Source organism: Nyctereutes procyonoides, unplaced genomic scaffold, assembly GCF_905146905.1.
Source record: "Nyctereutes procyonoides isolate TBG_1078 unplaced genomic scaffold, NYPRO_anot_genome, whole genome shotgun sequence".
NCBI lineage: Eukaryota > Metazoa > Chordata > Mammalia > Carnivora > Canidae > Nyctereutes > Nyctereutes procyonoides.
Genome location: NW_026575146.1, coordinates 28,703,451 through 28,727,185, shown reverse-complemented (window position 1 = coordinate 28,727,185; position 23,735 = coordinate 28,703,451). Strand labels below are relative to the sequence as shown.

Genomic DNA, 23,735 nt, shown 5'->3' with positions numbered 1-23,735 from the left:
TTAACAAGATATTTATATAAACCCCATTTTAGTACTAAGGTGATATATATATATATATATATATATATATATATATATATATATAAAATTTTGGGTAATCTTGGAAGATTATTGCAGTCAGAATTTAATATCATGGACTGATTATTTTATTTTTAAAGCTTTATTTATTTATTTTAGAGAGAAAGCACGTGCATGAGGAGGGCCAAAGGGACAGAGGATGAGGGAAAGTCTTAGCAGCCCCTGTGCTGAGTGCAGAGCTCGATGTGGGGCTCAATCTTACGACACTGAAATCATGACCTGAGCTGAAAACAAGAGTAGGATGCTTAACCCACTGCACCACCAAACAGGCAGCCCAACTTGATAATATATTAAAAGGTACTAATACAATTCAAAATTACTTTGACATGTTGGAAGCTAGGTTCAATAGACATGAATGTAAGGAATTCACTTTGGGATGAAATAGAATTGTATAGATTTAACAGAAAAACACTACACAAAAGCAGCATATAAGAATTTTGCCTTAAAACCCTTAAGTGAATACAAGTAAAAAATTCAGCACTAGAATTTGAAAATATGAATTATATTTCTCATAGAGACAGTAATAGCTCACATTGCCATTACTCTTTACTCTTTATTTTGAATGATTTTGACCCACATGGCCTTGTATGGTGCACAGTTGATAAAATACTGTTCCCATTTTAAAAGTATAAAAAAATATATTTTACAAGTTTATAGACTTCACAAGCATTTTAGTAGATATTTCCTGCTAAAATAACAAGACAAAAATCTTCACACTTTCTGTTTGCTCATCCACCCTTCTGTGTTTTTAATTTTCTGATTTTTCTCCACACTTTCAATATCTCCTCTTAGGCTTTTTTCACAAAGTGTGAAGTGATGTCCTTATTTCAGAATATCATATTTGATTCCAAATATTCTTCATTGCACATAAGACTCCTTTTATGTTTTTGTTTTGTTTTGTTTGTTTAAATTTTTATTTATTTATTTATTTATGATAGTCACAGAGAGAGAGAGAGAGAGGCAGAGACACAGGCAGAGGGAGAAGCAGGCTCCATGCACCAGGAGCCCGATGTGGGACTCGATCCCGGGTCTCCAGGATCGTGCCCTGGGCCAAAGGCAGGCGCCAAACCGCTGCGCCACCCAGGGATCCCTGTTTTGTTTTGTTTTAAAGATTTTTTTATTCATGAAAGACACAGAGAGAGAGGCAGAGACATAGGCAGAGGGAGAAGCAGGCTCCCCATGGGGAGCCCAATGCAGGACTCGATCTCAAAACCCCGGGGTCATGATCTGAGCCACCCAGGTGCCCTAGACTCTTTTTTTGTAATATGATAGGTGCTTGGAGGGGTGACTTCATGCTTTCTTTATGGAAACTTCATAGTTACAAAGAATGACCACCAGGATATAAGAATTCCTGTGAATCTATTTTTGGAAGAACATAAAGTATTTTGTTCAAGCACAGCCCAGTGGAAGAACGGGTACATAGCAGTTGTGTTAAATTCCGTTTAGCTCTTTAGAAGAACTACACCAGATGAAATACCTGGTCTGAGGACATCTGTGTTTGAGGCTTCCCATTTCCCATTAACCTTTCCGTTAAGATTCTGATTTTGTGTCCAGCTGATTGGTTGTATATATTCGATCCAAACAAAGCAAACACTAAGTACAATCTTAGTTTATATCAGGCAAAGTCAGAAAGTTTTAGCTTGTCCATCCATCCATCTCTTTCATTTCAGCTGCCATATAATATGACATAATTTAATATGACATCATAAAAATAGCTAAAAACAAATTTTTTGCATACTTATATTTTTAGAGTAGGAATAATCATTTTCAATTTCATATTTGCATGAAAAAATACACTTTCAGCTACTTCTACCCTATAAAATTTGAAAAGTAGCTTCATATGACATTAAAGATAAGTGTCAAGGGTGCCTGGGTGGCTCAGTAGGTTGAGCATCTAACTTCGGCTCAGGTCATGATCTCAGGGTCCTGGGATCGAGCCCAATGTCAGACTCCCTGCTCAGCAGGGCATCTGCTTCTCCTTCTGCCCCTCCCTCTGCTTGTACTCTCCCTCCCAATCTCTCTTTCTCTCTCAAATAGTTTTTTTAAAAAAACAGGTAAGTGTTAATCATTTAATTTGATATAAAAATGTAAAAGCTTTTCTGGCCTCTAAAATTGTTTAAACATCCAATCATAGACAAAAATCAAGTGGCCAGCTACTTAAATTTTTCTAAATTTTTGCCTATAAAATTAAGACAAACTCACAATTTTGTTGTCATAACTCTAATGATTCTTTTCTTGAAGAAGCTTATAGATCATATTAAACAAACTCAAGTGGGATTATATACAATAATATATTTAGAATAATAAATAAAAGGTTACAGTTGTAGCATTTAGAAAGCTTTACTGTAAGAAATGCATATTTTATCATTTATATTAATCAAAATAAGATTTCTTCAGCAAATAGGAAATCATACCAAATAAAGAGCTTTATGGTCAATCTGTATATAATTTTATTCTCTCACAACTTTTATTGAGTCATATAAATCACTATGGAACCAAGAATGTTTTGAGAAATTTTCCAAGTCAGCATTTATGATATTCACTTTTATTGTAATTTTTAAATTGGTGTTATTCTTTTGCTGATAAACTTTTCATCAGTTAGAATAGAAAGTAGAAGTACTTCAGACAACTTACTTTCATTCACCCTTTTCTTTTGTGTTTTTCCTCAACTAATGACTCTTCAAGATATTGCTCAAAACTTTATTGAGTCCCTACTATGTTTGGCAAACTAGTTGGTTGGTTGGTTGGTTGGTTGGTTGGTTGGTTGGTTGGTGGTTTTGTTAGACACTGTACTTGCTCCAAATCCTGAATGATACAAGTCTCCAATTGCAGAATTAACTCAGAGGCAGACATATAAATACAAAATACCATCCAGATGGGGGGAATCCTTTTACAATGTGTATGTATATTAAATCACCATGATGTACACTTTAAACATCTACCAACTTTATGTGTCACTTATCCTGTAATAATACTGAAATAAAAATAAAATAAAATAGAGTAAAATAAAATAAAATCCACTGGAGATGAGTGAAATAAGAAATAAGAATTATACCCAGTGCTATAAAACTATAGAGAAAAATCAACTTTAAGCAAAGGATGCGCTTCTCATATGTAAACAGAGATACACTGTATTGTAAAATGTAAAAAAAAAAAATGTGGAACATGCCTTTATGTGTTAGTTCATCCCTTCAGGACACTTGCCATTTTGCTTAAAAGTCAAAGAACAATATGTGTAAATGATAATGTGTGGTATGTAATGGCATAGCATTAAGAATAGAACAGTTAATAGTTTGTAAAAACTACTCTGTGGCATAAAGATGTCTTGAGATGTAGCCTTTAGCTATTTTAGGAAAGCCACTAGCACTAGTCTTATGAGATGCCAATTTTCTCATTAATCAAGTTCTGCCACTATATTCCACAAACTTTATAAATTTTTAGTTACATAGGTGAATCTTATCTGTGCATGTTTCTCTCTTTAGGTAATCCAAAAATCTGATTAGAGTGATTTTTAACAAATAAGGAGTGTGGGGAATCTGGGTGTCACAGTTGGTTAAGTGTCTGACTTTGACCCAGGTCATAATCCCAGGGTCCTGGGATCCAGCCCTGCATCAGGCTCCCTGCTCAGTAGAGAGCCTGCTTCTCCCTCTCCCTCTGCCTCTCCCTACTGCTCCTGCTCTCTCTCTCTCTCTCTCTCTCTCAAATAAATAAACAAAATCTTTAAAAAATATGAAGCTTATTTTGGGCAACAAGATGACCAAGGGGAAGTAGACTAGGGTGCAAAACTGCTCAAGGATGTCATCAAGAATCCAGGCTTCTGGCTTCTCCTTCCCTCCAGCTTTGCCACCATTGGCTTGTGTCTTTGTCCTGAAAGTGTCAAGTTGGCTGTAGTACTTCCAGGTAACTTATGAGTATTCTTGCCAGAAACAGGACAGAGATTCAAAACCTTTTCTTCACAAAGCTCTGTCTATTTGGGAAGGAAAGCCCATTTCAGGGAGTTTTATCCACACGTTTCTGGCCATAACTGCTTCACAGTGGCCAATCCAATTCCAAGAAGATTTGGGAATTCTTATATTTCATTTTCCAGCCTCTATATTACAGGAAGGAAAGGGAAAGTGTGGGAATAGATGTCGAGTACCAGCCTACATCATCAGCCGCAACAGGCAATATATTGAATATAATTCCTTTTTTAAAATATATAAAAACATTATGATAAAATTATAGTCCTCTGTGAGTACTACCAGGATTGTTCTGTAGTATTTTTTTACTTGAGAATATATCTTGAATATTATCATATTAGTATACAGAAAATACAAGGGCAACGAACACTGGGTTTTAGCTTTCACAGAAGTCTAATGGAGGGTGATGAATGTTAAAGGGGAATCACACTAATAAAAGAACACCTATAAAACTGAAAGAAATTCTTTGACAGAAGGAGCACAGTGCTATAAGGGTAGACATAGAAAAATCTGACTTAGGTTGAGGAATCAAGGAACGTGTCCCAATGGAACAACATTGATTTGAGGTGTGAAGGTTAAGTAGGAATTCTAACCTGTGAAGAAATCAAGAATAGGAGAGAGCAAGGAGGGAAGAGGTGTTTTGGAACAGTCAAATTTCTTGTGAAAGAGGACAGTGTTGTAGAGGCATAGAAAGTGTTAGCAAGAGAGGCATAAACAAAAATAAGAGATATATAGAATTTTGAAAACCAGGAGTAAGCAAACTATGTTTCATGGGCCCAATCTGGCACATCAGATAAGAACATGTGTACATTTTTAAATGGTTGAAAAAGAATCAAAAGAAGGATAAAATTTGGGGGCACTTGAAACGTGTAAGAAATTCAAATTTTAGTATCTACAAATAACATTTTATTAGAACACAGACTCATTCATTTGTGTTTTGTCTGTAGCAGTGTTTGTGCCCTAAGAGTGGAGTCGAGTAGCTACAACAGAGATCAAATGGCCTGTAACACTGAAATATTTACTATCTGGTATTTTACAGAAAAAGTTTGCCAACCCCTCTGTAAGCCATATTAAGGATTTTGGTATTTAGTATAAGGGCAATGGAAGCATATGCACAAAAGCATTTTATACATGTTTGAGAGTATAGGGGAAGGGGGTTGCATTCTGTAACGGCCACTATGGTAGTGAATTGGAGAAGGACAGGATGGGATTCGAGAAGACCAATGAAGATACTACTCACCTAATATCTAGATGAGTGATTATGGTACCTTGTGCTTGGACAGTTGCAGGTGAAATGGAGAAAGAGGACATTTAATAAGATTTCTATTTTATACAATCACGTTTGACACCACTGGGATGGGACACCAGAAAAGGAGAAGCTTAGAATCATAAGTCTGGGTTACAACATGTTGAGTTTGGGGTGCTTAGAAGAGATCCAAGGAGAAATGTAGGGTTGGAAGCTATCTTAGTGTGAGGTTCAGAAAAGAAATTTAGGTTGAAACATAGCTATTTGCAGGATATGTTTGCCAGTGTGCAGAGTTTAAAGATGTGGGCATGAATGGATGAGTGATGGAAAGAGTCAAGGTGAGAAGAGTCAAGTTCTGAGTAGAGGTAGTAAAGAATATATTTTAAAAATAATAATAACAATAATAATAATAAAAGAATATATTTTAAAACTCAATCTCGAGGAACCCAGAACATTCTTTTTTAGCATGAGTGCATACAGACATCTTGAGGGCCAATACTAGGAATCTATCTGCCCTGCTTTTTATTTTCTAAAAGTTGATATTCTATGCATTTTCAGTTGTCACTAGTTTTTAAGTCTTATTCTGAAGGTTCCAATGTTGATTTTATAAACATTATTTAAATATTGATTTATCCACATACAGACCTGCAGGGAAAAGCTTGACAGTTTGTTGAAGAGTAGATATTATATAATCTACTTTTACAAGAAAGAATCAAAAGCAGTTGGTCTCAGAGATTTATACCACAGAGCACCTTTTAGAATATGTTAACTGAACATATGTCAGTCAGAACATAACCAATGTTCTTGTGCTAATGACCACAAATATTCTGATGTCTAATGATTGACATTAAGCAAATCAAATTTTCTTCTGAAAAGTTCTAGTTTTAATATTATCTATTGTTCTAAGTCTCTAAACTGACATTACAGGGATTTATTTTGTCTTTTGTAACTGATCATTCCAATAAGTAAATGCGACTAACCTAGTTGATTCAACTTTCTGAATTTTAAGTTTTTCTAATAATATTGCAATTCACAAATACCATCTTTGCTTATGACATTGGCATCCTATCAGTTGTATTAGAACTTACTGTGATATTGTTTTTATTTTATTTTTTAATGATTTTATTTATTTATTCATGAGAGACACACACACACAGAGAGAGAGAGAGAGAGAGAGAGAGAGAGAGAGAGAGAGAGGCAGAGACCAGGCAGAGGGAGAAGCAGGCTCCATGCAGGGAGCCTGACGTGGTACTCGATCCCAAGTCTCCAGGATCACGCGCCAGGCTGAAGGCAGTGCTAAACCACTGAGCCACTGGGACTGTCCTGTGATATTGTTTTTAAAATCTAGCTGTTGATCCAGAATACTTGATTTCATAATCAACATTAGTATTTTAATTTTTGTGTATTTTTTTCTGTTGTCTTTTTTTCCTGTGCCTTGTTTCTGATTTAATCCTTGACATGATTTAATTCTGCTTTGAGTTATTTTGGAAGAAAATATTATGACTATCATGTTAACAGTGAAGAAATTGATGCAAAAAGATTAAAGGATTATCTATGGTTTCTATGCTGGATTAGCTACTTAATATCAGATATAAATGCATCTAAAAATAATCGTACTTTCTTTTGTTCTTCAATATCGGAATATATTAGCAAGATCTATCCTAACGTGGTATCAAAGTTCTTTTTTCCGCATAACAATTTTTCCTATTTGGTAGGAATAGGGGAACGTTATAGAGAATGTGTTGATTAAAAAAAAAGACCAGCCAGATTCAAAAGCATAAGATGTCCATAGGTGCCTTTACAAATCCATGATTGCTCATTTACTGAAGAATTCTTTAAGTGAAAATTGAACCAGTAATGGTAGCTCTATCACTCTAAGGAGCCACACTTTTCCTTTTGTGCCCATCTGGCTGAAATGCCAAGTTGATAGAATGGAAAGAGGTTATGTGTTGGTAAGAAAAAGCAGTTGGGGTTGCCAGAACTTTCCCTTTTGTAATCATTGGCTTTGCAAATTAATGTATCCAAACACTGTGAATTTTTATTTTCTCCGTCCAAGAAATTAATGCACAATAATAACATATATATATATATATATACAATGATATGTATGTGAAATATATAAACAATTACAAAGGTAAAGCACCAAGATGTCTTCCTTGGTATTCTTTCCATTTAAGCTCTCATTAAAAGGGGCAAAGTAGCATGAGAAGATGAGTCATTGTCCCTTTGCATACCCACTTTTGTTGTCACTCCAAGCTAACTAATGCAAATGTTCTAATGTCCTTCTCTCCTTGAGGGGATTTTTTTTTTCATTTTTCCTGTTCACTTTAAAGATTTAAATATTTTCTTTTCACATATAAGGTCATGCATTATTTTTACATATTTGAATGAGATATAGGATGACCCACACTTAATCCTATGACCTGTTATTAACGCCATTGTTTATTCTCACTTCAAGTTAAAGATGAATGTCAGTGCCCAGAGAAAACAGGAAGAGTCTACTTAAAGACAAACTCTCCCTTTGATAAGGAGAAACCAAAGAATGTCCACTTATTTACCATGGCAAGTGGTAAAAGTTGCACAACTTTCTGAACCCATTGAATGGTTTAAAGTCAACTGGTTCATTACCTAAAAAATATTCAACCAGCTATGCTGCCATCTTCAAACAACATCACAGGATGTTGTTCTGACAGACTGACTATTCTTTGTGCAACCGATATGTGCAGCCTCTTCCAATTATCTCTTACTTATTTCAGTGTGTACTCTTCACACTAGGAAACTCCAGGAAGGAAAGAATAATGAGGCGCACATGGAGAGGCATGAAAGAAAGAGAAGATAAAGGCAGAGTGATGCTATCAGAACCATGGTACATCGTATTTAGCATATACGAAAGACAAAGTATCACGGAAATGAAATGATGACAGAATGAGGCAGGAAAAATGTATGCATTTATTCTGTGCTGCGAAGAGAGAATGCCCTTTGGCTCATTTTGTGGCACCGTTAGTGTCCACTCAGCAAACTTTCCTTGTGAGCATCAAACTCCTTGGGAATCTTGCCAGGGAAGGATTGCAGAATCAGGATTTACACATAAAGCATTAAGTCCTCCATTAAGTGCTTGCATTATGAACTGGAATCACTTGAGAACTATACCTACAGAAGTTTATAAAGCATATTTGTTTTTTTCTTGTTGGTCTAATGGGAATGAGAGTGGGGGGATGTGCTTTGAGTGTATGCATACTTGTTATGGAAAAAGCCCTGCCTAGTAGCTGGAGATTCTAGCTTAGTTTTGTTTTTTGTTTTTAGGGTTTTCTTTTTTAAGATTTTATTTGTTAGGTTATCTATCTATCTATCATCATCTATCACACAAAGAGAGATAGAGAGAGTGTGCACAAGCAGGGGAAGTAGCAGAGGGAGAGGGAGAAGCAGGCACCCCACGGAGCAGGGGACCCAATAGGGGGCTCTATTCTAAGACCCTGGGATCATGACTTGAGCTGAAGCCAGACGCTTAACCAACTGAACCACTGAGGCACCCCTGTAGCTTAGCTTTAAAATAACCAGCTACAAACTAGTTAACTCACTCTGAATAATTATATCTGATTGGAGCAAGTTAAATATAAAAATCTGAAGATTTATGTGCAGCAGTGTTGAATGTGAGTGAGTCAGTTCTAATGGGCATTTCCACCTAGGGAAGGCTGTATTTAGTTAATGGGACAGGGATACCACTTCATATTTTGGTCTGAACCACCTAAAAGTGAACCTTATAAATTGATTTCCCTGGTGTCTTGAAGCCACGTTTTTACATTATTTTGTATCAGTAATAGTTTTTGAGTGTTGGTATAATAGTCGGCTATTTTTTTGGGTTCTCCGTTTCCAAAGATGAACAGGATAAAATCCCCATCCAAGAAAAATCTCACAATACTTGAAAAAGAGGGCTGTAAAAAAGGAAGAGTGAAGTGGTCTGCAGAGGTGCCTGAGATCAGACATACTAGATTATTTTTAATTCAATCTATGGACATCTTCTATTTAGATCTTAGTACATACATGAGTGCCCAGGAAAGATTTGTTAAATTATTTGATCTAATCTTAACCACAACTACATCAGCTAATTATCATTTTACATTTCATAAGGTGAGAAAACCGAAATTTAGTTTCAGATGCCTTACATTAGATCATTGGGTTAGTAAATGAAGGGAATACATTTCAAACTGAGGGCTTTTTTCGTTCACTCGGTTTATGTCTATTTGTCTGTTTTTGTCCAACCACAGTACAAAATGATCTGTGAAAGCCCTTAATTTGGATGAGGTTGCATAATTATTTGAGAATGCCATCACTTTGCCCCCTTGATTATGCATGGAGGATTCCTCAATTTATAAACAAAGATGATACTGATTTAGAAACTCAAGCAGGAAAAACGGAAGCTAGAGAATACATAATGATTCAAAACCATATGGACATGGTTAAAAAAAGAGGAAGGAAAATATTAAATAGCTCATAGCATATTGAAGTAAAGAAACGTAGGCACAGATAAGATGAAAAGTCATGGAGCTGATGCCAAGGGGTTGGTTCTCTGTGTGACATCACCCAAGCTTGGAACGGTATTTTCTTTTGGAGGTCTATGAACAGAAGAGGTTCCAAGTCAACCTGAGTGTAGCCAGATTTCTTCTTTCTCACAATTGTATTTACCTGAACCACAAAATAATGTCTCCACAGCAGATGAAATAAAATGCTACCTATAAAACAGTATCTGTTGGGTCGCCTGGATGGCTCAGCGGTCGAGAGTCTGTCTGCCTTTGGCCCAGGGCGTGATCCTGCAGTCCCGGGATCGACTCCCACATTGGGATCCCTTCTTGAAGCCTGCTTCTCCCTCTGCCTGTGTCTCTGCCTCTCTCTCTCTCTGTGTCTCTCATGAATAAATAAATAAAATCTTTAAAAACAAAAACAAACAAACAAAACAGCATGTGCAAAACAATTCCTAAGACATGAAAAAACATGAGTTCAGTGAGAGTTGTCCCAAATCCCTAATTTTGAAGCCCAACTACTTGGAATGATAGCTTGAACCATAGCATAAAGCCTCATCTAAAAAAAACCAAAATGTGAAAGTGTGTGAGTGTGTGTGTGGGGTGTGTTTTGTATATACATTGTTCTTAAGAAATATAATGAGAACCATAAGAAAGTTATCTAAATGTGTATGTGTGTGCATTAGTAGTGGATTTTCATTAAAAAACGCAATGATTACTCAAATGATGTGACAACCATGGGTTTAGAATAAATTTATGGATGCTGCTTTTTAATTAAATATTTAATAAAACCTTAATTGTTTTATTTACAAATATTATTATTTAAAAGATACTGTATTTAACAGTATGGTAGAAAAATATAGGGAGCATAATTTAAAATATCAATAAAGAGACCAATGTGCACTATTTGCTTTGTATCTGATGCTGTTCTAAATGTTTCACCTGTAGGTTCACTTTCATTTTTACAGCATCTTTTTTTTTTTTTAATCTATGTGAAGGGATCCCTGGGTGGTGCAGCGGTTTGGCACCTGCCTTTGGCCCAGGGCGCGATCCTGGAGACCCGGGATCGAATCCCACGTCGGGCTCCTGGTGCATGGAGCCTGCTTCTCCCTCTGCCTATGTCTCTGCCCCCCCCCTTTCTCTCTCTGTGTGTGACTATCATAAATAAATAAAAATTTAAGAAAAATTAAAAAAAATAAAATCTATGTGAATATTGACATTGAAGCACTAAAAGAGACTTGCCCAGGTTACACAGGCACCTGAGGCAAATTTGGGCTACATGCTCTGCAGTACGACTTGTGTCCTTAGCCACCATGCTTTCCAGACTCTTTCAGGCCAAAACTCAAAAACAATTGACTGCTGAAGTTCTTTTGTATTTTACCTGAAAAAGATTTGGTGACTTGCTTTGAAATGTAAAAGTTTCTCATGCCATTAAATATGGACTACTATTCCAGGAGTGAATGAGACAGTAATTTCCTATCAATGACCAATCCATTTATTTAGTTTAAACAGCTTAGTTTAGGAAATTCATTTTTACAATATGATTTTTTTTTACAACATGATTTAAGGGCTGAAAAAAATAGAAACTTCAGTGACTATCTTATTTATGCCAACTGCAGTGTTAATAACTCCATTAGTAATTTGTCTACATAATATAACCTAGGTAAATACAACCTACCTATAAAATGTAGAAGGTAGCTTACTGTATAGTTTTTATACATGAAATGTTTAAAAGCTTTCATTCTATCTGTAGCAATAATAATGATAGCTGTTGGCTTATAAATGTTTTAAGGCTCTCAAGTCAGGAAAAAAAGCAGTAAGCAAAGACCAATTTTGCCCCTTAGTAGGGAAAATGTTCTTAGACAAATTATGAAGCCTCAGTATCATTATCTCTAAAGTGGGTGTAATAATGGTATTTACCTCATAGGAGAGGTATGTGAAGATTGTATAAGATAATTTCTTCATTTGTGCAATAAATATTTACTGATCCTCTACAAAAGCACTGATCTAGACATGATGATTCAGCAGAGAAAATAGAAATTCATCTCAAGACTCATGAAGCTTATATTCTCCTGGGATTAGAGAGCAAATAAACACAGGAACCTTTAATATCACATAAATAAAATATAAATAATGCATATAGTACACTTATTTAATAGTGAATGCCATGAGGAAAATATCACTGGCTGCAAAAGCTGATTATCATTATTTATTTTACATAAAAGGCTTCTATGTATTGAAAAACAAAAATGATAACCAAGTGGAAAAAAGGAAGATCAGTGATATGCAGCTTCTCCTTACAAAATATTTAAAATAGAGACATCCTTTTTTTAAGAATTTATTTATTTGAAAGAGTGAGGGCATGTGTGAGCAGGGGGAGGGACAGAAAGAGGTGGGGAGAGAGAGAATCCCAAGCAGCCTCTGCTCTCTGCTCAGGGTGTGGAACCTGACCAGGGGCTGGATCCCTCCACCCTGAGATCACAACCTGAGCTGAAACCAAGACTGACACTTGACCGAGTTTCCTAGGGACCCTTAAGATAGAGACATTCTTTTAAAAATGTTGGTTCTTGGGACTTATATATTGCATAGATTTCTTTCTTTTAATTTCATGAAGACAAAACAGAGACTCCTACTCAGAGTTGATCTCCACTGCTACCCTTCTCTGACTCCAGCGCATACACGCTGAAGTTTGGGTTGGCCTGCTTTACTTGAGAGCATAGAGTTGATGACATTGAAGATTCATTAATGAAGCTCCCCTTCCCAGGCCCATCAGCAATTTACATTTCATAAACGAAATCAACAGCCTGGAAAAGTCAGTGCTGCATATGAAATGACAGGCTGTCTGCCTCAACAACTCAGCGTGACGATCTCTTGATTCAGTGTCTCTGCATGCCTGCATGTGGAGATGAAAATGAGGGGCTCAAGTGACAAATGTTTACGAAAATCGAGTATTTTATTATTATACAATAATAATCAGTGGTAAAAAAAATATTTCAAACAGTAAAGATTGGGTGAAAATAAGAATTCCCTTTCTCTTTTTCTGGTCTCTGGGTCCCAATCTCCAGTACTGGCCACTATCCTTAATTTCCTGAAACTTATCAATGAAGCCTTTTGAATAAACTTAAATATACATATATATATATATATATATATATACACATATATACATATATATATATAACTTTTGACTAAAGTTAAATACAAATATATATATATTTGTAATATATATTGTCATTTCATATGACTAGGAATAAACATCTACATGTGACTCAAAAATTAAGGACTTAACCTTCAGTAGTAATACTATCTAAAAAATGAAGGCACTAGGCTCCGAATGAACAAGTAGCCTAATAAAAGAGATGCTCACCTTAGAAAATCCTTTGACAATAATCTCATATAGCAATTCCTGCTTTGCATCTTCAAGGATAAAGACCCAATTCTGTAAGAAAAAAAGAAAATTACCATGCAATTTAAGTTTATGAGCATAATTTTAAAATAATTAAGCTCTTCCTATACATCACTTATAATTCTCATTAATTTTACAACATTATTTTCTCCATTGTAGGAATGACAAAGTTGAGATTTAGGGTTTTAAGGAATGTCCAAGGTCACAACACTTAGTAAGTAATCTTGTTTTTAAAGCCAGATTATATGATCCAAAGCTTCTTTTTACACTTCCCCTGAACTCATAACTTGTGAGGTCACGCAGTAAGGGCTGTTTGCATAAAATAGCAAAAGTCAGTAGTTGTATCCTAATGTGAGGGGCCATGGGCACGTGCAAGTTGGATAGTGCACATTCATAAGTGTCTGTAAAATTCTATGTGCAAGATAAAAGTTGGTTCTGGTTGTATAATACTCCTAAAAATCATATTGCATGTTAAAAATATTCTTAACAATTTTTATTTTTTTCAAAAGACCTCTTGACAAACATTAAGACAGATATTTCCATTTCAAGATTACAATGACACTGTGACTGAGGGGGTGAGAGCCATGTGTAGAGTGGGAAGGAAAGCTCTTTCAAATAGCTCTACTTGATGAGTAACATGTTTGTGAACCCCACCCTAGGACACTGCATTTTATTTCTAGCTCTGGAAGCATGAGCTGAATCAATTTCTTCTAAGGCTACGGATGCACAAGTGGGAGTATTTGGTCTTTCTATAGTCACCATTTTGTTCACATATTCATTCATTCCACAATATTTATGGATCACATACCATGTGTCAAAGATGTGAACAAATGCTGATGTTTGAGTAGCAAACAAGACACAGCTATTGCTCTTGTGGAAATTAAAATCTAAAAAGGAGACACAGACAGTAAATGAAAATGAAGTAAAAAATTATACAACAAAAATTTTATATAACACTAAGGCCCTTGGAAAGTATTAAGATAGTGTGTACCCTCCCCAGGTATGTGAATGTGTTAATTCAAAATAGGGGAATATGTGCCAGGGAGTGTTAAAGTGCAATAATAGCAGTGATACCACTTCTTTACAGGATACATATTCAAATATTATAGGAAGTAGGGTGTGAATGGCTATGTAATTTTCGACTATATAAAATTCTGCTGTTAAACAAATGTGAGTTTTGGTGTATGGTTTTTTGTTTGTTTGTTTTTTGTAACTCCAGATAATGAGCCTATTAGGCTAGAATTCAAATAAAGCCAGACAGCACTATCTCAGGTAACATAGACTGTACTTAAAAAGTATCCCAACCATGGGATCAGTTTTTCTGCTGTTGGAAGGAAGGAAAAATTGTAACATACCGGAATCCTTCCATTAATGAAAAAAAAACCTTATGGCAAAAATGGAGAACTCTAAAGCTGAGGCAAAATTGTTAAAAGAAGAAGAACTGGGAAACGTGAAAATATAGTCAGCCATTACTTTGGTTGGGATGATGTCATGAGTATTATTTGGATAGTTTATGAAACCAGGTATAGGGACACGTGGGTGGCTCAGTGGTTGAGCATCTGCCTTCAGCTCAGGTCGTGATCCCAGGGTCCTGGGATTGAGTCCTGCACCAGATTTCCTTTGGAAAGCCTGCTTCTCCCTCTGCCCGTGTCTCTGCCTCTCTCTTTATGTCTCTCATGAATAAATATATAAAATCTTAAAAAAAAAAAAAAACTTCTATACTGGTAAGTTGAAATGCAGTTTCTGAACAAAAGCCATTTCCTAGGACAATAAGAAATCAAAATATTTCATTTTAATAAAGCCTTATATTATTATACTAAATTTAAGTCAATTTAATGTATTTTATAAAATTAATAACATATAAAAACAAGAATTATACCAGTTTGAAATTATTAAATTAACCACCAGGTGGCGCTCCATGAATTGAGCGTCTGTAGTCAAATATAATAAATCGCTTGCATTGGTTAAATTAGGAAAAATTACCACACTCTTCCCTCCAAGCGGTTTTTATTAATTTTTTATTTGTATTACTTAGAGAGCTTCCAAATCACAAGAAATGGGTTCTTATTAAAGACAAGATGCCAAATTACTTAGTATGTTTAGTATGAAACTGTTTAGCAAACTGGGTTTTAAAATCAAAGTCCTTTCACTTAAGTTACTTTATAGTTTACTAAGAACACGTTTCACTGCATATTGATAAATGTAACTATAATTGAAATTGAGAACAGATGAGAAAAATCTATTAGAACTGATTCGTATGTTCTTTTTTTCAAATGTTGATTTCCCCCCTTTTCTTTGTATGTGTGTATGTAAATGTTTTACTCCAGAGCCTGAAATTAAAAAAGATGAAAAGATGCCCAAAGCAGGTAAGGACACTTTGTAAGATTTACACATAAATAGATGTTCTGTTTGTTATGTACAAGTCCAGTTTTATAATCAGGGTTGGGTAAGGCCTTGAGATGCTCACAACATTGAAAAAAAAACCTGATGCACCCATCCTATATATTTTAAATATAATAAAGCCATAAACTTGAAGATATGTTAAGGTGAAAATAGATTCTTTTTTTTTCCGGATAAAGTCATCAAAGCACTACTGGCATATGCTGTTCCTTATGCATCTAATGGGTAACTGAGCACTGTTTACAAAGTGCTCAGGGGACAATTTGAATTTCAGACCTGCCTTCACCTATATTCAACCTTTTTTTTTAACCTCAAGAAACAGTGGTTTCATATGAGGCAACCTAATAGATTCAATCACTTTCTTTCCTACTAATTAAATATGCAAATATTCTTTGGAATGGTAATCCATTGCTTTCCTGGTCATTGATTTGAAAATTGGAGTACTCTGAAAATAGGATTTCTAAAAACAGGTTCTGTGAGGGAAGAAGACAGGAGATTAGCTGGGCACTCTTAAGACAGGAGTCAACACTTAGAAGAAAAAAAATCATAGAATACAGTGCAGAAAAGTAAAACTAAAAATTCCAGTTAGTAATGACAATCTTCCTCGGGTTAACCCTACTCCAAATATGTTATATCTATATGAAGATATTTATATGTCTATCTACATATGCAAAAAAAAAAAAAGCTATATCTAGCTATATCTCCCCATACAGTAAAAGTTCTGTGTACACAGAGACATATACGGATCTTTGGTCTTAACAATATTTGTATATACTCATTTTTACCAAGTTTAACCTATATGAAAATCATTCTTGTTTTACCCTTCTATGTTTAAATATTAACTTGAATTATTGCCACTCCTTTTGAAAGTACTGTTAACAAAGCAAAAGGAACTCATTGCTTTGTAGTGAAAAAACAGTCATTTTGAGTGACTTTATAAAATCTGAAAGCCTGCATTTTCTGGAAGATAAATGGAAAAAAGTGACCAATTTTACATAGTGAGGAAAATGCATAATAGAGATATGATATATTACATCTTAACATCAAAATTTATAACTGAGCTTTCGATATATTGGCAGTAAGGGGGAAACTACATATAAAAATTGCTCTATGGTTGTTGGCACTCTTACTGGTGTCAGTGAAAGACTGCTGATCAAATAAAAGGTATATGACATTACTCTTTCCTGTAAGCTAACACTGTATTTGATGCTTTATTTTATTGTTGGTATGTAATGGGAAAAGTAATATGCACTATAAATTTCCTATTATTAGTTTGCATTAAATATTTATGTCTATTTTTATGTTATATTTATTTTTAACTTCCTAAAAGGAAAGAGAAATTAGCATTAATGGCATATGTTATATAATCAATCAGCAAATTAATTTTTTTTTTTAATTTTTATTTACTTAGGATAGTCACAGAGAGAGAGAGGGAGGCAGAGACACAGGCAGAGGGAGAAGCAGGCTCCATGCACCGGGAGCCCGATGTGGGATTCGATCCTGGGTCTCCAGGATCGCGCCCTGGGCCAAAGGCAGGTGCCAAACCACTGCGCCACCCAGGGATCCCCTCAATCAGCAAATTAATTGAAAACATATATTATGCTAAATATCACTGCCATATGTTTAAGATTGTGCTTGGTGATGCAAAACTTACAAATAAGTAATAAGATATTGTTTTTGTCTCAAAAGAGTATAATCAAGGACACAGACACGAACTATCAAGTGATGGCTCTAAGACAATTATATCAGTGATGAGTGCTCGGGTGTCTCAAGGGAGGAGCCACCCCTGTGGTCTTATCAATCAGGGAAAACCTCGGGAGATGATGGATTTAAGCTAGGGTTTTAGGAATATGCAAGAACAGCTGAGACAGGGAGATGATTCTACAGCATGGTGGAAGCAGTGCTAGCTTTTCGAGTAGAAAGACATGAATTTGACTCTGCCATTTGCTAGGGGTGTGACTTAAATTACTTAACATTTCTGACCTTCAGTTTCTTTATCTATGGAACGAAGGTTATCATAACAAGCCACCAGGGCTTGTTAAAAGGAATCAACTTGGTGCTTGCCATTTGGTTCAGCTTCAGTAAAGGGTAGCTCTATGGCGGAGTTAACTGAGGGGCAGGATGAGCATGCAGTTAGCAGCAGGCAGCAAGAAGACCAAAGACCAAAGCAGATGCTAGGCCCTGAATGAGGAACAGACGATGGCAGAACTGCAGCCATGGTAGGTAGCCAAAGGGAGGGTGGTTCTGGAAATCCAGGAAAGGGCGATTAGGAGGCCAGAGTGAAAAGTCTGGATTCTCAGAATATGAATCAGAGGAAGAGAGTAATAATCCTAAATCTTGTAATAGTGTATGGAGTGAAGTTTTGTAGAATGGATTTTCAATCAGAGATTTGACTCAGTAGTATTTTGTAAGTAATCTAAATATTATAAGGATGGGAAAAATTGGTACAGAGCAGAAACAATGAGAAAGTGAATTTTATTTATTTTCAAGATTATTTATAGCCATGACTACTGTGCAGTGTGGAATTTTTAGGAATTACGATTTTTAAAAGCATTGAACCTAGTAACCCATTGAAAATACGAACAACATCTTATATATTCTTTCAGTTACAGGACACCATACACTTTAAAAACACAGTCGTACTCCCTGTATTGCGCTATTGCTGCTTTTCTGTCAAGTTGTTTCACAGGAAAAGAATAGGCATGGATGACATTAGCTGTACTGAACTTCACGGCCTCAAGCATGAAAGGATGAGAAGGCGATTAAACTATAAGTTGCAAAGGAAGTGCAGGTGTGCAGGTGGGTGGATGTTAGTGGGACATCCACCCAGAGATATCCTAGCAATGCTTGCAAATTGGGAGCATTCACTTGGGATCCTCAGACTAGATTGGGTATACATGAGTTTCGAAGTTCTGCATTTGAAGACAAAGGAGAAAAGGAGTTGTTCAAAAAAAAAAAAGAACATGGAGACAGAAGAGAAGGGAATGAAGGATGCTTCATTCCCTTGGATTTCCCATGGAAAAGTAAAAGAACCAATAAAGAGCAGGCAAGCAGGTTATGGGGAAGACCAGGAAGTACAGTGTCTCAGCATCCCAAAGCAGGAGTCCTTTCAAGAACACGTGAAGAAGTCAGCAATATGAAAGTCTCAGAGGGTCATGAGACATGGGACTGAGAAAAAGCCATTATAGTTGACAAAAACCTGTCATTTTGTGACTTTAAAAAAAAAAAGATTCTATTTATTTATTCATGAGAGACACAAAAACACAGGCAGGGGGAGAAGCAGGCTCCCTGCAGGAAGTCGGATGTGGGACTTGATTCCAGGACCCTGGGATCACACCCTGAGCCAAAGGCAGACGCTCAACCCCTGAGCCACCCAGGTGTCCCAACCTTTTGGAGGGCATTTTCAGAAGACCAGTGGAAGTAAAAAACAGTTTGGGATTTATCAGTAAGTAGAAGCAGAGCACAAACTACTTTTTCCAGGAATTTGTAGGGAAAAGGAGGCAAAATATTCTATTTCAGCAGGTCAAATCAATGAAACATGTTGGTTGTTGTCATGCTGGTGATAATCCGATGGAGAGAATTCCAGGGAGAGGAGGAGTGAGAAGTCCAGAGGGAGATACGGATTAGGAGAGAACTGTCCCAGATTTGAGAGAAGTGGGGATATACCCTCTAGGTGGAAGGAATAAGCTTAGTTATGAGGAAGAACAAAATGCTCCTGAGCTTTGAAGGAATAATGAAAGGGTAGATTAAATTAAAGTTGAGCATACATGAGGGAAGACAGTCCTCCAGAATGATCTTTTCTCCTAAAATCTGTGTGATGGTGACCACTAACATGTTTGTTGCCCAAACCAGGGGATGGTTTTTTTCCTGCCTCATATTATACTGACTCCAACACAATATTTGACCATGTTTACTGTCTCTCATGTCCAAAAAAAAAAAAAAAAAAAAAAAACCCGAAAAACTTTCTTTGGCAAAAACTAAACCATTTAGCCCACATTGTTAAAAATAAGACAGTGACAACAAAGAAATGACTACATTTTTAAATACCAGAGCGACATTTATAATGATTTATTTTTGACGTGGCATATTATTAGCCACTAAAATTCCTTTGTTTTTTACCCGGCGATGAAAATGATGGCAAATGGGACATGCATTTCATTAGGTAATTGGAGAATAGCTTAGTGTTCTTTTTGGGAAGCAATAGATATTAATTATAAGTAGTAATATAATTAAAAACAACAAAACGCTTGCCTAAGTAATAAGCAATACATTATTTTTCTTACTTACCATGGATATTAATATTCATAAACAAATTCTTCAGAGTTCTAGAACTGTATTTCTAACTGTCTAACAAACAGTTCCACTTGGTTATTCTGCCTACGTGTCACTTTGTTCATAATTGAACTCAACAGCTCCTCCGTTGTCTCTTTCTGTCATTATTGTCGCTCCTTATCCCAAGAAATGGAACTCATGAGTCACCACTCAGTTCCGTTGACTTAAACTTCTGAGTCATTTGCAGCTTCTCCTTGTCTTTCAGAACCCAGTGTCCAATTAGGTATCATGTTATGTATTTCCCAAATTTGTGCTCCCCCCTCCTTTTTGTTTTCTTTCTCCGGGTATGACCATAGTTTTAGCTCTCATCATCTCTTGCCTGAATGGATAAATAAGCCCATGATTTGATCCTCTTGTTTCCATCTCGTCTTCACAGACAGATCCACCACATGCCTGTGCTAGTTATCTTTTCTAAATGAGTATCTGTGGAGAACAGAGCTAGATTCACTGTCACTACATTATACTGCGTCCCCACACCCCCTGTCATATTTCTTCATGTGGTCTCTCTTTGTCTAATCCACCACTAGCATCGCTTCCAGTGCACCCACATCGAGATTTTAAAAAGATTACTTGATCTGCAGAATTTTGTCTATTCAGTGTCTTTGAATATTTTCCCTTCACTCTAGGTCCATGGGGGTTTTTTTGTTTGTTTGTTTGTTTGTTTTTTAAGATTTTATTTATTTATTCATGAGAGACAGAGAGAGAGAGAGAGAGAGAGAGAGAGAGAGAGGTAGAGACATAGGCAGAGGGAGAAGCAGGCCTCTGCAAGGAGTCCAATGTGGGACTCTATCCCAGGACCCTAGGATCATGCCCTGAGTAGAAGGCAGATGCTCAACTGCTGAGCCACCCAGGTGCCCCAATTTAAGTCCATGTTAAAAGCGTCTTACCTATAAACCTAGCCTCTTGCCTCCATCTTGGGAGCTTACCTTCCCACCCACCACTGTTCTCTATATATAAACACACAGCATAAGTTTTCCAGCCTTGGTCCATTTACATAATGTCTTTCTCTACCATACGATGTGGTATCCATAATTATCGAATGGGTTTCCTCTAACTTTGTATCTAAGCTCCTATATTATCTCTGCTGTGAGCTGTTTAGTGTTCTCTGATTTCTGATACAGGAAATCATTCGAAAGCCACCATAGCCACAACATGTTGACAAAATTATCATTCTGGAAACAAAGGGGTTGGTTAATATTTTTTTAAAAATACTTTTGACATATGTCTTGATTTTGTGATATAGGACATGGAGAGGCAGTTTTTTAAATGGAAAAGGCTAATAGAGGAAGGATGGCATAGAAAGAGGAGCTCTAAGGCAATAGATGTGGAGGGGTTTACAACAAATCTCTTAAGTGCTGAATCTCTCTTTCTCTACTTATAAAATAGAATTACCACCAACAACGCATTCTATGCCAATCCAGCAGACTTATTGTGAGACTTGTGTGATATGATATATGTGAAGGTACTTTCAAAGCTATGAAAACAGAAAAATATGAGTTTATCATCTATACCCTTGTTATTTCAAGAGTGGTCCTCAAAACAAGAGCAGTATCCTCTGGTTGCTTGTTAGAAATATAAAATCTTGGGTCTTATCAATAACTGCTGAGTAAGAATTTGGATTTTAACGAGATTCCCAAGTCACTAATTATGTACATTAACATTTGAGATGTAGTATTATAGATTTCATAGACAACCTATTGTTGCCCTTGTCTCCAGGGAGGAAAAACATTAAGCTTCTCACTTACCAAAAACTTGGCTAATTTAGAGTGGACTTATATTTTTGGGTGGCTGCTTTCTAACTAGTAGGGAGGTCCTCACACTTACTGAGCACTGGTTGACATCCTCCATCCTCCGTCTCACTTGATGGGTGATTTCTGGACTTTGGCCATCCGAGAAATGATTGAGGAAACAGCTATTTCTTATGACATAGCGTAGGCAAACAAGCACTAGACATACTTGTGCATTCATTTGAAGAATAAATAAACCCATATTTTGCTAGCAGAACATGTGTGTCAAGAGGAGCATTCTCTACCAGCTAGCTAAGAATGACATGATAGGTTAATGATTTAGCCAAAGAAAAACAGTATGTACTCATACTTATCAGTCATCAAAGCATCTCTGGCTCATATTCCTTAAAGAACTTGCTTCTAATTGGTTCCTCTATTCAATCTATGTCTGTAATCACATAAACTAAATGTAAAAACTATCTAAAAATTACTATAGTGGTCCTACAAAGGTATATGTATATATACTGGATCTTCCAATAAGACAAAATATGTTCTCTCTCTCTCTCTCTCTCTCTCTCTCTCTCTCTCCCTTCTCCTTCTTTCTCCCCCCAACCACCTCACATACCACTAAAATAGTATATACATCTTACATCTTTAAGTTACCCAGAAAACACATGCAGGGCTCCTATAAATTGTAGAAATAATTAAATATCAATTTGATTAGCTTCACTAAGTTATGGTAGGATCAGACTCAGTTTTGTTCAATAAATACTGATTACATTTCCACCATGTTTCTAATAGTGTGCCAGGTTTTGAGGATATAAAGATGAATAACATAATTTCTCAGTAAATATTTTATATCCAGGCAAAGACCATTAAATAAAGAGCTAATAGTAACAAAAATAAATGAATACAAATTAAGCAAACAGGCAAGAAAAAGTTGTGCAGAGTGTGCCTTCTGAACACAGGGAGATGTTAAATTTCTCTAGCCTATTGGTTCAGGGAAATATTCCCAAAGGAGAAGATTATATGAATGATCTCAGAAGGTGGGTGAAGATAAGCAGGTGAAAAAAGCCTGCATAGAGCATTCCGGATAGATTTATAAAGCCTCAGCTGGATGGTAAACAGTCAGGAGCACTGAAAACTACAAGATTTCACCTTCACTTCAGCACAAAGTGTGAGTGGAGAGCAAGAGTAGGTAAGGCTTAAAAGAAAACCGTGCTGCTGTAGTAAAGGTTGTGTCCTTTTTCCTAAAGGAAATTGGGAACAATTAAAAGTCTTTAAGCCAAATGAGGTACAGCTTAAAATAGAATTTCAAGTAGCTGATTCTGAATAATCACAAATTGAAGATACAGAGGATGCCAATAGTTTCAGGAAATCAGTTTTCTAGGTGATGAGATCTTGCACTGACATCCCTAGAGTTATTAAAAGGTTCTTGAGAGAGCATTAGTAGGAAGGAAAAGAGGAGAGCTACTATAGAAGCATTTAGGAAGTAGAATCACCACAACTTAGGGCAGGGGATAAGAAAAAATTCAGGATAATTCCCAGGTTTCTATCTTAGAATAGTATGTGGACAGTAATGTCATTTACTGTGGTCGGAATTTCCAAAAGAAGTGGCAGATTAAAAAAAAAAAAAGGAAGCTATATGTATTATATAAATTTTTGGCATATTTATTATATAATGTTTTTGTTGAACATTTACTATATGCTAGGCAATATAGCAAAGCACAAGCATATAGTAAGTTGTGTTGTGTTGGGATGGTAAACACAATCAAGTTCCTGTCTTCCTAGAGTTTATAATCTATTTGGGGTAGCCATGGGGGAGAGAAATGTTGAATGAGAGGTGCCTGTGGGATATGCATTTAGCTATGATTATCAGGTACCCAGAGAGAAAATATGGTAGTGGATGTGGAAATTCCTGGCAAAGCTGTGCTGGCTTAAACAATGAGACTTATTGACATCTACGAAGGGAAAAGAGAGAGAAAGAAGGAGGATCAAGGAAGCAAATCAAGAATACTAATATGTAAGGAGTCAACAGGGAAGAAGACTTGGAGGAGTTAAAACAATTAA

At 36.1% G+C, this 23,735-nt stretch overlaps 1 protein-coding gene across 7 annotated transcripts in view; it reads left to right on the top strand.

Moving 5' to 3' along the window:
• The window catches only part of TRDN (triadin), a 368,093-nt gene that overhangs the window by 278,695 nt on the left and 65,663 nt on the right, over window positions 1-23,735 (top strand). For all 7 annotated transcript variants that reach the window (XR_008662524.1, XM_055310519.1, XM_055310523.1 and 4 more), the window contains exon 24: window positions 15,534-15,572. Coding sequence is in view for 6 of the 7 variants with exons in the window: in XM_055310519.1 (XP_055166494.1) it covers window positions 15,534-15,572 (39 nt within the window). In the remaining variant the exon portion in view is untranslated. The remainder of the gene's footprint in view (window positions 1-15,533; window positions 15,573-23,735) is intronic.